At 38.8% G+C, this 13495-nt stretch overlaps 1 protein-coding gene across 5 annotated transcripts in view; it reads left to right on the top strand.

The window, feature by feature from the left end:
• STK38L (serine/threonine kinase 38 like) overlaps positions 1-13495 on the top strand; it is an 83858-nt gene that overhangs the window by 54921 nt on the left and 15442 nt on the right. For 4 of the 5 annotated variants that reach the window (XM_082635938.1, XM_082635939.1, XM_082635940.1 and 1 more), the window contains 4 exons: positions 1187-1331; positions 5006-5057; positions 10734-10856; positions 11116-11199. In XM_082635938.1, the coding sequence (XP_082492064.1) occupies positions 1198-1331; positions 5006-5057; positions 10734-10856; positions 11116-11199 (393 nt within the window). In that variant the 5' untranslated portion in view covers positions 1187-1197. Of the gene's footprint in view, positions 1-13; positions 68-1186; positions 1332-5005; positions 5058-10733; positions 10857-11115; positions 11200-13495 lie in introns of those variants that run through there. The other variant, XM_082635942.1, reaches the window with a different exon arrangement.

The raw sequence follows: 13495 nt of genomic DNA, 5'->3' as shown, positions 1-13495 counted from the left end.
AAGAAAAGGGGGAAATTAATGAATAAAGTCTTATCAAGTTTCTGTTAGATACCAGCACTCCGCGTTTGTGAGTTGTCTTTGTTTATCTTGCTAAGCTAATTTGACTTGCTGTACATGCCATGAACAATTTAAACAAGTAGTGTCATCAGCTTCTTGTGATAAAAAGATTTATAGTGTCAGCAGAGGAACAAGTTTATGATGTTGAAATAATAGATACCATTTTAGACATAATGAGGCCCAAGCAGTAAATTGAGGTATAAACCCACTAAGACAACAGTGGAACTGGGAGTTTGCCAGAGTTAAATGGTTTACTTTCAACCTGTATTTGACTTGTTTCACATGAAGAACAAGGAAGGTCTTTGGTTCATTCCATTATCCCTGGAGTATAGCCCAGTTGAGGTCGATATCCAGGACTCTGTGTCTTTATGTAGTTAAGGAGAGGTAGGTGTTGGGGAATAGGTGGCAGATTTGGAAGAATACTTTTCAGCTAAGAAGGCAACGTTGGATGGTCACCTGGCAATCTGGATCTCCTCTAGGATAGTCTGTTATGATTCCCATCCAGATAAGCAAAAACTTCTTTAATGTATGGAACCATTCTAGGTTTTTTGTTTGTTTTTTGTGGGTTTTTTTTTTTTTTTTTTTTTTTTTTTGGTCTAGATGTGGACTATGGTAGGCAAGTCTCTTAGGGTCAGTGCCCACCTATAGCAGCCACCAGAGTTCAGTCTTACATTCCTTATCTTGTCTAATTGTCCACATTGTCTTCTTTTTTTCTTTTTTTGGCCACACCGCGTGGCATGTGGGATCTTAGTTCCCCGACCAGGGATCGAACCCGTGCCCCCTGCAGTGGAAGTGCGGAGTCTTAACCACTGGACTGCCAGGGAAGTCCCCACATTATCTTCTTTAAACCAGCACTTTGCTTGGCTGGCTCGGTGGTTTTTAAAAGTTGGCTTTAAGTAGACAAACATTGTTCAGGAAAAGCCATAAAACTTCCATGCTGTCACCTGGCTTGATTCATACATTTTTGTTTCCTGCCTGGTTCCTACAGGCATTTGAGTTTCATTTGAATGTCTTAACTGTTAGGGTAAAATGTTGTTGCCTAGTAGAAATTAAACCATTTCTAGAGTTTGTTAAAAGGGATAGAAAGTTTTCTTTCTATTGAGTAATTTGTGTCTCTGTGTTGTTCTAGTTTCTGTTACTATGGCAATGACGGCAGGGACCACAACCACCTTTCCTATGAGCAACCATACCCGGGAAAGAGTGACTGTGGCCAAGCTCACGCTGGAGAATTTTTACAGCAACCTAATTTTACAGCATGAAGAGAGAGAAACCAGGTATAGTAAAGGCTGGTCAAAATTTTCTGTGTAGTTAAATAAGCTGTTATACTGCAAGTGGGGTATAAGCATGTTGTCCATGAATAATATAAATATTGTGGGTCCCTGTCTGCTGACAGTATACCTGGTTCCTTGTTTTATTTTCACAGAATAGTGTCCTGTCCTGGGCACCCATATACTTACATGTCAATTGATGTTTTAAACAAAACGTTTCTAACCATGAAATTATGGTATATCTTTATACTTTCTTTTTTTTATACTTTCTTTTAGAGGGCTACTTAATGACTGCCTTTAATCCAGAAACATTTGTAGTGTTGTGTGTATATCCGTGGAAATGGGAGAATTATAAAAAGAATGAATGACGTTATTTTGCCTTCAGGAAACTTATAGTAAGGGAGATAATGCACATGAATATTACATGAAAGGGTGAAAAGTATGCCCTTTGAGAAGGGCAAAGAAGGGGGAGGTTGTTTTTGACTAAGGCAACTGGGAAGGCTTCATAAATGGTGGTGGCATTTAAACAGAGCTCCTAAGGAAGACTATTATTTATATATACATAAAAGGGAGAAGAAAGAGGTTAAAGAGCAGGAGGAAGGCTATCAGAGACACAAGAAAGCACCTTTACTGCCAGGTCAGGCACTGTCCAGTTTAACTCAAGCTGGGTTCTTACCGTTTCCTGAGAGCCTTGGATGCTTTGTAACGGAGCTATTTTCATGGTAGTAAACAGCCTTGAAAACTTTTGAACAGGAGATTTAAATGATCACAGGTGTTTCTCTGGAAGATTACTTTAGTTGTGATGTACAGAGTGGCTTGTGGGAGGAGGGATTAGAAACCGGAAAGGCTAGCGCTGTAGTCCAGGCCAGTGGAAAGGAGGCTTGCTTTAGGATTATGACAACAACGACAGGGAAGAACTGAGTGAGAAAGACAGAAAAAACACGGCAACTACCCAGATATGGAACGTGAGAGAAATTAGTCCACGCTGGCTCTGAAATTTCACACCTGGGCAACTGGAAAGGTGGTACAACTTAGTGAAACAGAACTCGAGGGGAAGAATCTGGTTTTGAGCATAATTTTGGGCAGGTCCAACTACAGATTAGACGTGACTGGGGAGAGAATTAGAACTAGAAAATGAAACGTAAGTAACTATTCGGAAGTCAACTTAGAGTAAGGAAATATAAAAGAGAGCTAAGAAACGCGGAGAATAGTGAGGAGAGCAAACGTATCTTTGATCAAAGTTCCCAAAGGAAGAGAGGAAAGAGAACTAAGAGTTTGCCATCAGCAGAAATTCCAAAAGATTCAACTTAGGCAGAAGGAAAGTGATCGCATTCAGAAGATCTAAATGTAAATATGTGGCTAAATCTCAGCCAAAATTGACTGTGTAAGAAAAATCAACAATAATGATAATGTCATATGTATTTAAAAAATATATTTTCCTGCAGTAGACTGTCAGTCAAGAGGGAAGTAAGTGGAATTAAATTGTTCTTAGAGATCAATGTGTCTCTAAGGATAGGGATACAACACAGAAGGGGGTAAAGATTGGTTAATTTAAGGCTTTGACAAATTAAGTGTACATTTAATTTCTAGGGTAGCCACTAAAAGAGTAAAAATAGAGTTTGTAACTTTCAAACTAACAGAAGGAAAAAAAACGGATGGGGAAAAATAAGTTCAGAAGAAGCCAAGGGAAAAAGAAAAACGGAAATACCAAAAGGCAGGCACAAGTAGAAACCACACCATAAATTAGAAATAAATCCAAACATGTAAGAAATTATACTAACTGTAAATGTAATGGAAGTCTCTGGAAGTGAGCAGATCATCAAGGGAGGCTGAATAAAGTAAAAGAGAACCAAGGAAGGAAAGACCTATATTTTTTTGACAGTACTCAAGTTATTCATCAGAATTTTAAAGGTTCATTGTCTTTTATTGCTGAAACCTTAAAATAATTCAGTTTTGCCCTCTGTTCCCAAACAAAGGAAAATAAGAATAAAAGTATCTACTGTTATTAAAAAAAAAAAAAAAAAGCATGATGGTGCCATGGAATTCAAATTAAATAGTCAGCTGTTTTCTAGAAGCTTATACTTTAAGAAACATGTGATGAATTTTTAAGGCTTAATTAACTGGATAAATGCGTAAGACAAAAAAAGTACCAATCAGAACAAAGCATAAGATCATTTTAGAAGGAAAGCTGTTTTTTAGAAAGGTACAAGAGAAGTCCATGGATCTTCTCATTTAGGTATGGAAATGGATAAAAGTTATTGCATGTCTCCCTAGAAGGAGGGATACTTTACTGAAATATTAGCTTTAGCAAGGATTGAGGAAAGGGAACAGTAGGAATTTGCCGGAAGAATAAAGTTGCTCGTATATTGATAGTCCTCCTGGGTTAATGGTCCTCTTACTCTTTGGATTCTTCCTGCAGAGAAGAAAACTCAAATCATTCAACAAGCAGCTCTGTGGCGCCCGGAGGTGCCTGATGGCAGGCACAGAATCCAGCATTAGGAACTTAGTCCATTGGAAGGGTTGGGCTTGGGTGAATAATGTGTAAAAAAGATAAAAATCAGTGTGATTAGCATCAGCCTAGGTGCTTATTACTAGAATTGAGAAAGTCAGTGGAGGATATACTTTTAGGTGCTGATTTATGAACAGGCTTCAGGTATTTTTGTTATGAATTTTCCATAAGAAATAAAAAGGATCTTAACAGTGGTTTAGGAAAGAGCTTATCTTTGGACATATTGTCATAAACAACAAATGCCAAAAGATTTGTATGATGGTTTCAATCCTCAGCCCTTATACCCATTTGGATAAATCCTTGAAAGTTAGTCTTTATCTGGGACGCTCCAAAACTAATTAGGACGAGCTCTCCCAGGTTTATCTTTAGGAAAAAGAGCAATACCATAGAAATAAAATACTAATAGTCACTTGGAAATGAGTTGCAAAATGTGTACCACAGCTATCTCTCTGGTTACTAGTTATTTCATCTGTCACCCCCCTTACCCGTAGCTTAAGTAACTTTAAGAGTGCATTTTAAAATATTGAAGAACTGAACTTGGCTATACCTAGAAAAGCAAATGTTCTGGTAGTTAATGGGTTATTTTTTAATGTACGTATATGACTTTCCAATTTTCCAAGAATTAGAATAAAATATACTTAATTGCACTGAACATCTTTCTGTGATTAATTGGGAAAATCAAGTTTAGTGTTTAAGTGAAGCACTTAGACAAGCTCCTTTAGCTAATAAGCATTAAAACCAAGGTTCGAGCACAGGGATATCCACCTTAAAAATTTTTACTTTTAGTCACTGTAGTTACCTTTTTATACATCTAGTATAAACTCTGATAAATGTTAATGATTTTGGATATTTGAACATTAGATAACAGAGTTTTCTGTATCAGAACATGAGTCACCTTTGCTAACGATTCATTTAGGCAGCTTTAGAAGTAAATTATTCATTTGGCTAGTATGAGGCAGCTAATTCTGGACTGTATTTATATTTTGAGAAAGAAATATTTATATGTGCATATATATTTATATAAGTCGCTATTCTTAGTGATTATTTTGATTCAACTTGAAAGATTTTTTTAGCATGGCAAACTGAGTGTAAACTTGAAAAAATAAATGTACATTTCTTAAATGGGAATACTTAGGTACATATTAAAATTTAAATAATTTTTTTTGAAAAGGCAGAAGAAATTAGAAGTGGCTATGGAAGAAGAAGGATTAGCAGATGAAGAGGTAACGTAAGCTGTAATTACTATGACTCTAGTTAACAATACTGTCATATAATTATATTGTCATATAATTGCAAGTTGCTAAATCTTAAATGCTCTCACTACAAAAAAAAGGACCAGGGCACGAACCCATGTCCCCTGCATCAGCAGGAGGACTCTCAACCACTGCGCCACCAGGGAAGCCCCAAGGCTAACTCTTTAACATGGGTGTACAAGGCCCTTTATGATTTGGCCTCTGCTTCCCTCTCTCTAGTTAACAATACTGTCATATAATTGCAAGTTGCTAAATCTTAAATGCTCTCACTACAAAAAAAAAATAGTTATGTGAGGTAATGGATGTGTTAACTAACTTTATTGTGGTCATCATTTCACAATGTACAGTATATACCTGTATCAAATCATCACATTGTAGGGACTTCCCTGGTGGTCCAGTGGTTAGGACACCACGCTTCCACTGCAGGGGGTCCGGTTCGATCCCTGGTCAGGGGAAAACTAAGATCCCGCAAGCCCAAGCCGAGTGGCATGGCCAAAAAAGAAAAAAACAAAATCATCACATTGTATACCTTAAACTTACACAATGTTACATGACAATTATATCTCAATAAAAGGGGGAAAAACTACTGTATGAAAGCAACCCCAGTGACGACTTCTTGTAATGATATCAGATGATTTTATAACTTAGATAATGTGGGTTTCCTATTTGAACGTGGGCTTCTTACTTTGTTGCTGTGATGGAAATCTTTGAAAGGGGGTAGCTTTTTTTTTTTTTAATTCCAAGAACATATATATATTCAGTGAATAGTATCGAGTGTGAGGAATAAGAAAAGAGGGCTTCAAGAATAATTGATCGGTTGCCAAATTTCCTTAAATTTTTCCTAAGTATTTCTTAAAACCACCTAGTTCACTAGTCTGGTGCCATGAACCCAGTGGTTTAAACTACCATGTATTTCACCTGAAGAATCACTGCCCCCAACTGGTCTCTCTTCCTCCATTCTCAGCCACAGTCCCACTCCCAGTTTTTCTACACACTTCAACCAGCGTTATCTGTCAAAAACCAGATCTGACCATGTCACTCTTTTGCTTAATACCCTTCACTGGCTCCCAAGTACTCTTGGGATAAAGCTAACTTTTTTTTTGCCGTACGCGGGCCTCTCACTGTTGTGGCCTCTCCTGTTGCAGAGCACAGGCTCCGGACGCGCAGGCTCAGCGGCCATGGCTCACGGGCCCAGCCGCTCCGCAGCATGTGAGATCCTCCCGGACCGGGGCACGAACCCGTGTCCCCTGCATCGGCAGGCGAACTCTCAACCACTGCGCCACCAGGGAAGCCCCAAGGCTTACTCTTTAACATGGGTGTACAAGGCCCTTTATGATTTGGCCTCTGCTTCCCTCTCTCTAGCCTCATCTCTTGTCACTCTACCGCCAGGCTGACCAACAACGTCAAATTACTTTCATTTCCACGCTCTTGCCTGTGGACCTTTTCCCGTGCTTTTTTTTTGCTGCTTGGAACTCTTCCTTCCTCCTGCCTGAGTCTCATTATTCTTCAAGACTCCTTCCATCCCACTTTAGGCATCATGTCCACTGGGACAGAACTCTGTTCCTGTCCCTGTGGCAGCCTTAAAATACCATCTGCCCAGAGTAGAAACTTCTTACATCTCCAGGGCTGTCAGAGGGCGAGAATAAATATTTGGTGAATAAATGAACAAATATTTGGTGAATAAATGAACAAATGGACAATGGATCTCTCCCTGAAGAGTTTACAGATGGGAAGGAAAGATTACGTGTGTGTGTAAAAATATGTACACATGATAGAATGTGGCAAACTTTGGAAATATGGAGATTTTTTTCCCCTAATTTAGGAGATCAGAAAATGTTTCATGGAAGAAGTAACAATTGATTTGAATCTTAAAGAAATAGGTAGAATTTACATGATCGTTAAGAGGTCTGTACAAAATAATGAATATATGAAGACTATTGAACTTTAATAATGAACTGTATGAAAGCAGATGTCCAAGGGCCAAGCAGGTAAACATAAACGAGAAAAGCTGGCCACGCTTGTTTCATAGTGACGTCTTAGGTTATATTCTTTTGATCTAACAGACTTTGCATATTCAACTCTTATTTTTTTTTCATTTACACAAAGAAATAGATTCTTTTTTTGCCTTGTTCTAAAAGATTCCCTCCTCACAGTTTATCTTTTGATAAAGACATACCACTTTTCACTTTACTGAAAGAACAAGAGCACCAGCCCGATTATACCTGTCGCCTGGTGACTGGCGCCTTGATAGGGACTGACCGGTCCCAGAGCTGCTTGCTGCCCACCCAAGGGGGCTGTACCATTGGCCCAGTGAGGCCAAGTTCCTATTTTTCAAGAGAAGCTGGAAATCTGGACTTTTATGAAAACACTCGCTTTTTAAAATATTGGCAAGTCATTAGAGTGATTTAAAAACAACTTGGGGGCCCAAATCAAATGCATCTGTGAGTTGAGTACAGCTTGTAGCTTCTGGCTTGTAATCTCTGGTTCACACCAGGAAGTACTAAGTACATCTAGAGCTGTTTTCTTTGTTTCTCCTTAAATAACTTGTAGAAAATGTGAGGTGATTTTACCCCTAAAAATGCTCATTGGCCCATTATAACCATTTATAAAACATCTAAAATTTTTGGTAAAGGTATTTGAATTCCAAAAATGCTTCTTGTTAGGCCCCATACTAGGTCCCAGGCTGTCACATTCTATAAAATAGATATGGTCTCTCAATCTAATGTACAGTATTTTTTTTTTTTTTTTTTTCACGGTATGCGGGCCTCTCACTGTTGTGGCCTCTCCCGTTGCGGAGCACAGGCTCCGGATGTGCAGGCCCAGCGGCCATGGCTCACAGGCCCAGCCGCTCCGCGGCATATGGGATCCTCCCAGACCAGGGCACGAACCCGTATCCCCTGCACTGGCAGGCGGACTCTCAACCACTGCGCCACCAGGGAGGCCCTAATGTACAGTATTTTTGAACTCTCTTTGTGTGGGATGGGTCTTTTCAAAGTAAAATTGTTTTATAAAAATAAATTCATCCTTAATTCATTCTGTAATAGAAAGTTATTTGTGAAATAATTTGTGAAAGTTATTTGTGAAAACTCAACCATATATAACGTGGCCTTAAAAAGCATTTATACTGAGATGAAGTTGTTAGCTGACCCCTTTCTTATCTTAAAACTTCTGTGTACACTGTCTTCTACAAAAACTGAGCACCCTACAGATTGAGAGTTTGGAGAATGCCAATTTGAAAAGGAATGGAGAAAAAAAAGAAAATGGCATATTTCTAGTTTCATCTCACTTAAAATCCCATCGAACATGGAATATTATTTACTCTACTGGAAAACCAAACTGGGCAAGTTTAAGCTGCAAGAGAGCCATGAGATGTTAAGTTTGTTCACAGATTTTTGTTGTTGTCTTTGGAGAGGAAAGAATGTGATTACCACAAAAATGTTATTTGTTTTTCAAGGTGACTTAATCTACACAGGCTGTGAGCAGATGTATCAATGATTTTTCATCGATTTTTTTTTTTTTTTTGTAGTTTAATGTGAACTTGTTTCAGCTCTCTCTGGACTACAACACTGACTCTAATATCATGGATAGTTTTTTTTTTTTAAAGTACTATAACAATGTTGTAGGTGATTTCCCTTTTTTGTAGGATTATATATTCCATACACTGTGATCTCCCTTTTTGCCATTTAATAGCTGTCCTCAAAACTACATAAACATCATTTACTTACTGCACTACCCAACCTATCAAATACTAATAAGCATTATTTTCTTTGGCTGTCTCTCTTGTCTGTCGATTTTGAGCATAATTTATGAAACTGTGTGATGAGGTCATCTTTTCCGTTCAGATTAGACAAGTTTCTGAACTACATCCAACTACACACTGTTTTATAATCCATAAAGTCATAAATCCAGAATGCCTTTTCAAAATTCTTATATTTGTTCATTTATGTAATTTTAAAAAGGTCTTTGCTGTTTTGAAAGATGGTGGTATAGTGCCACCATGTGGCCTTTTTTAAATCAGATACATAGTTGAAAAGCTACTTTTGAGTTCTTTTGTTTTACTAATAATTCATTTTTCAACATTATTATTCAAAAGGCATTTTTAAACAAAGAAGGTATTCACTGTTCCCACCATTGATGTGACTTTACTTAGCTGTTTAAAGATATTTAGATGGAAGACATATTTCCTAATTTTATCCTCTTAGATTAACTTTGTTAGAAGTATCAGAATTCCGTTGCATTAATGATACATACTTGCATATTTCTTTCTTCTTTTTTAATAAATTAATTTATTTTTGGCTGCGTTGGGTCTTCGTTGCTGTGCACGGACTTTCTCTAGTTGCAGCAAGCGGGAGCTACTCTTTGTTGCGGTGCGCAGGCTTCTCATTGCAATGGCTTCTCTTGTTGCGGAGCACGGGCTCTAGGCGCGCGGGCTTCAGTAGTTGTGGCACGTGGGCTCAGTAGTTGTGCCTCACGGGCTCTAGAGCTTAGGCTCAGTAGTTGTGGTGCACGGGCTTAGCTGCTCCGCGGCATGTGGGATCTTCCCGAACCAGGGCTCGAACCCGTGTCCCCTGCATTGTAAGGCGGATTCTTAACCACTGTGCCATCAGGGAAGCCCATGCTTGCATATTTCTAATTAATAGTTCACCTTACCCTTTTGAAAACAGATGTACACAGGGGTAGGAAGGGACTACTCAGTGGTTTTATCTTGCACTGCATTTAGGAGCAATGTTTCCAGTTTCAGTCATTTTGACTTATTTTCTCCTCAGACCGGAACCACTGAAAGCTTGATAGGGTTCAGTTGAAGATGAACCGGGGTTTAATTTTTTCCCTGATTTTGTTCGTTACCCATTCTATGTGACCTCTACTAGGAGAGGTAATTTGACATAATTCTATGTCAAAAAAAGAGAATTTTGTTTGGTGAGGGGAAAAATGAGGTTTAAAACAGTTAAATAAATGCCCATTCCAAGTGTAACCTTCAGGTATTTCATAATGTTTCTTATTAATAGTATTTTTTGTCATCTTTGGAGAATGAATTATGAAATTCTTGACTCGGATATTTTAAAGGATACTTTGTGTAATTTTTTTTGTTGTTGCAATTTCATATTTTCAAGAAGTTGTGTGACAAGTCTCAAGCACTTTATTAAAAATCTGCCCAAGAATAAATTCTAACCATAAATAAACCTATATGGAAATACTGCTGTTGTGTTATTTCAGTGTCAGAAGTCTCAGTAGTTGTGACAGAGCAACCTTGGAAATTAGGGAATTGAAGCAAAGTAGAGTTCTTGACGGTAAAAAATCAATATCAGAATACTATTAGCATTTCCTAAAGTTTAATTTTTGTTTTTGAATTAATTTAGCATAAAAATGAAAGCATATGTGAACTAGTTAAGATGAAACATTTAATGGAGTCTGCCTCAAGAATAAAGATTTATCAATTGTTAAAAATTTAAAAATGGTTTTTTCAGATGACTTTATTTTTTCCATGCTTAATAAATATTCAACTTTGGTAAATAAGTTATAGTACCAGTATATAATATTTAGATACATTACCTTTATTATAATGTATCTCATCTTTTAATACTATAGGCTTCCTTTGAAATAATCTGATTTTAAAATCATCCTTTTAAACTGTCCTTTTTTTAATAGAAAAAGTTACGCCGATCACAACATGCTCGCAAGGAAACAGAGTTCTTACGGCTCAAGCGGACCAGACTTGGTTTAGATGACTTCGAGTCTCTGAAAGTTATAGGAAGAGGAGCATTCGGAGAGGTGTGCTTCTTTTTTAAGTCACTGCTGTTGAACATATGTATCTTAAGATAGTTCAGAATATGTATTAAAATAGCTTAATATGTATTAAAGTAGTGTAATATATTGAAATGTATATTAAAATAGCTTAATTTTAATAGAATTTCTAAAACACCAGCAACAGCAAACTACAACACTGCTTTCTTTAAAGGAACCTACCTTTCACTCCTAAACAAATAGTAGTGATTGTTTGACATTTGTGATATGAATTTTTACATTCTAGGTGCGGCTGGTCCAGAAGAAAGATACAGGCCACATCTATGCAATGAAGATACTGAGAAAAGCTGACATGCTTGAAAAAGAGCAGGTATGAGCTCTAACACACGTAGCCAAAGGGGTATCCACTGACTAGGTGTTAGAGCAAGTGCTAAAACTGGGACTTGTAGAAAGAAACCTACACATCTTACTATATAATCTGTAGACTTTTGGTAGCCTGCTTCGTTGTTTCTCAATTCTTATAGTTCAGATTTCTTCCAAATTCATAATCTGATTTACATGTCTAACAAGATACCACAGACTGGGTGGCTTAAACAACAGAAGTTTCTTTTCTCACAGTTCTGGAGGCTGGAAGCCCAAGAGCAGGCAGGGTTTGGTTGCCGGTGAGAGCGCTCTTCCTGGCTTGCAGACGGCCACCTTCTCACCAGGTCCCCATGTAGCCTCTCCTTGGTGTGTGCACAGAGAGGGGAGAGTGACTCCCTGGGCTCTGTTCATACGAGAACACTAGCCCTGCCCCTTAACGACCTCACTAACTTTCAGTACCTTCTTAGAGGCCCATCTCCAAACCCAGGCACACTGGGAGTTAGCACATCACCGTAGGAATTTTCAGGAGGAACAAAAACATTCAGTCTATAACAGAATACCTTCTTCTCTGAATTCAGTGAAAATAAAGGACAGTTCTCAGCTCTCTCAGTCCCTGTCACCTATCAAATAAGCAAACCAGTCTCTTGAGAATTTGCTGATTTTACATATTTCCAAAATCTGTAGCCACTCCAGTTTTGTACTCCTGGGCTCTCTCCATGTTTCCTGTGACTTGATGCAGTTTATGGGGCGGCCATAAATCTGAAAACATCAATAGTATTATTTTATGCATTCACGTGTATCTCCAGTCTGGGTAGAACCCTAAGTGAATATATATGCTAGTGAAGGGCTCAACAAGGGTACAGAGGGAGATGGCACCCCTCTATACCTAATGCTTGATTTCAGTCTTTAGTCCCACCTAAAGCTTACTTTGTTATTATAGCCGTATGATGTTGATTTTTATTTAAATATGGCCCAGTTTAATTTTCACTGCACTGTTTCACTTTATTTCTATTCCATTTATTCAACAAGTATTTATTACGTGCCTATGACGTGTCAAATACTATTCTACATTCTGGGAGTACAGTGATTAACAGGAGAAACCTGATTCTTGTTCGCTGACAGTCGTGGGGAAAATGGGCAGACAGCTATTTGAAATAGTCATTTCTGATGAGTAGTATGAAGACAGATTTTACAAAAGGATAAAGTGATGCAGGTGACCTGGCTTTAGGAGGAAGAATGAGATGAGGGAAGGTTCTCTGAGAAGGGAATATTGATGAGAGACTGAATAATTAGGAAGTATGAGATCTAACGATCTGGTAGAACAAAGATCCAGGGAGCAAATGCAGAGGCCCTGAGGCAAGAATAAATAATCTTGGCCTGCTCAGAGACGGCAAGAAGCCACGGTGGCTGAATTCAGTGAGGGGAAGAGTGGTTGGAGGTGAAGGGGGAGAGGAAGGCAGGGACCAGATCCCACAGAGCTTTGCAGGCCGTGTGGGTCTTACTCCAAATGCAGTGGGAAGACATGTTTTGCTTAAACAGAGAAGCGTCATGTCTGATGGATGTTCTACAAAGATGAATCAATCCCTTTGCTTGCTGGAAGGACAAACAAGAGTTGAAGCAGGGAGAACACTTAAGAGACTGTGTAGCGATTCCAGCCAGGATGTGATTGTGGCTTACACAACAGCAAAGAGGAAAAAAGTCAAACAGATTAAGTATATGTTTCCATGGAAGAGCCAGCAGGATTTTCTGTGACATACTCTATGTTGCGGGGGTGAGAGGAGAGGTAAGGGTAGTGAAAAGGGAGGGAAGAATCAAGGATAATACGTAGAGTTTTACTGTGGGAATGGGATGCCTGATGGTGTCAGTTTCTAATGTAGGAAAGACTGAGGAAGGAACAGGTTTGGCAACACTGGGAATCAAGTGTTCTCTTTGTGGCATATTGTTTGAGCTCCCTCTTGGATATCCAAGTAGAGATAATTATGTTGACAGTTGGCTAGAATATGGGGAGAAGTTTGACTAGAAATATAATTTAGGGACATCCCCGGTGGCACAGTGGTTAAGAATCCGCCTGCCAATGCAGGGGACATGGGTTCGAGCCCTGGTCCAGGAAGATCCCACATGCTACAGACCAACTAAGCCCGAGAGCCACAACTACTGAGCCTGCGCTCTAGAGCCCATGAGCCACAACTACTGAAGCCCGTGCACCTAGAGTCCGTGCTCCGCAACAAGAGAAGCCACCGCAATGAGAAGCCCGTGCACTGCAACGAAGAGTAGCCCCCTCTCACCGCAACTAGAGAAAGCCC

This window comes from Mesoplodon mirus (assembly GCF_964341445.2).
Source record: "Mesoplodon mirus genome assembly, chromosome: 11".
Lineage (NCBI taxonomy): Eukaryota > Metazoa > Chordata > Mammalia > Artiodactyla > Ziphiidae > Mesoplodon > Mesoplodon mirus.
This window is presented reverse-complemented; position numbering and strand designations above follow the sequence as displayed.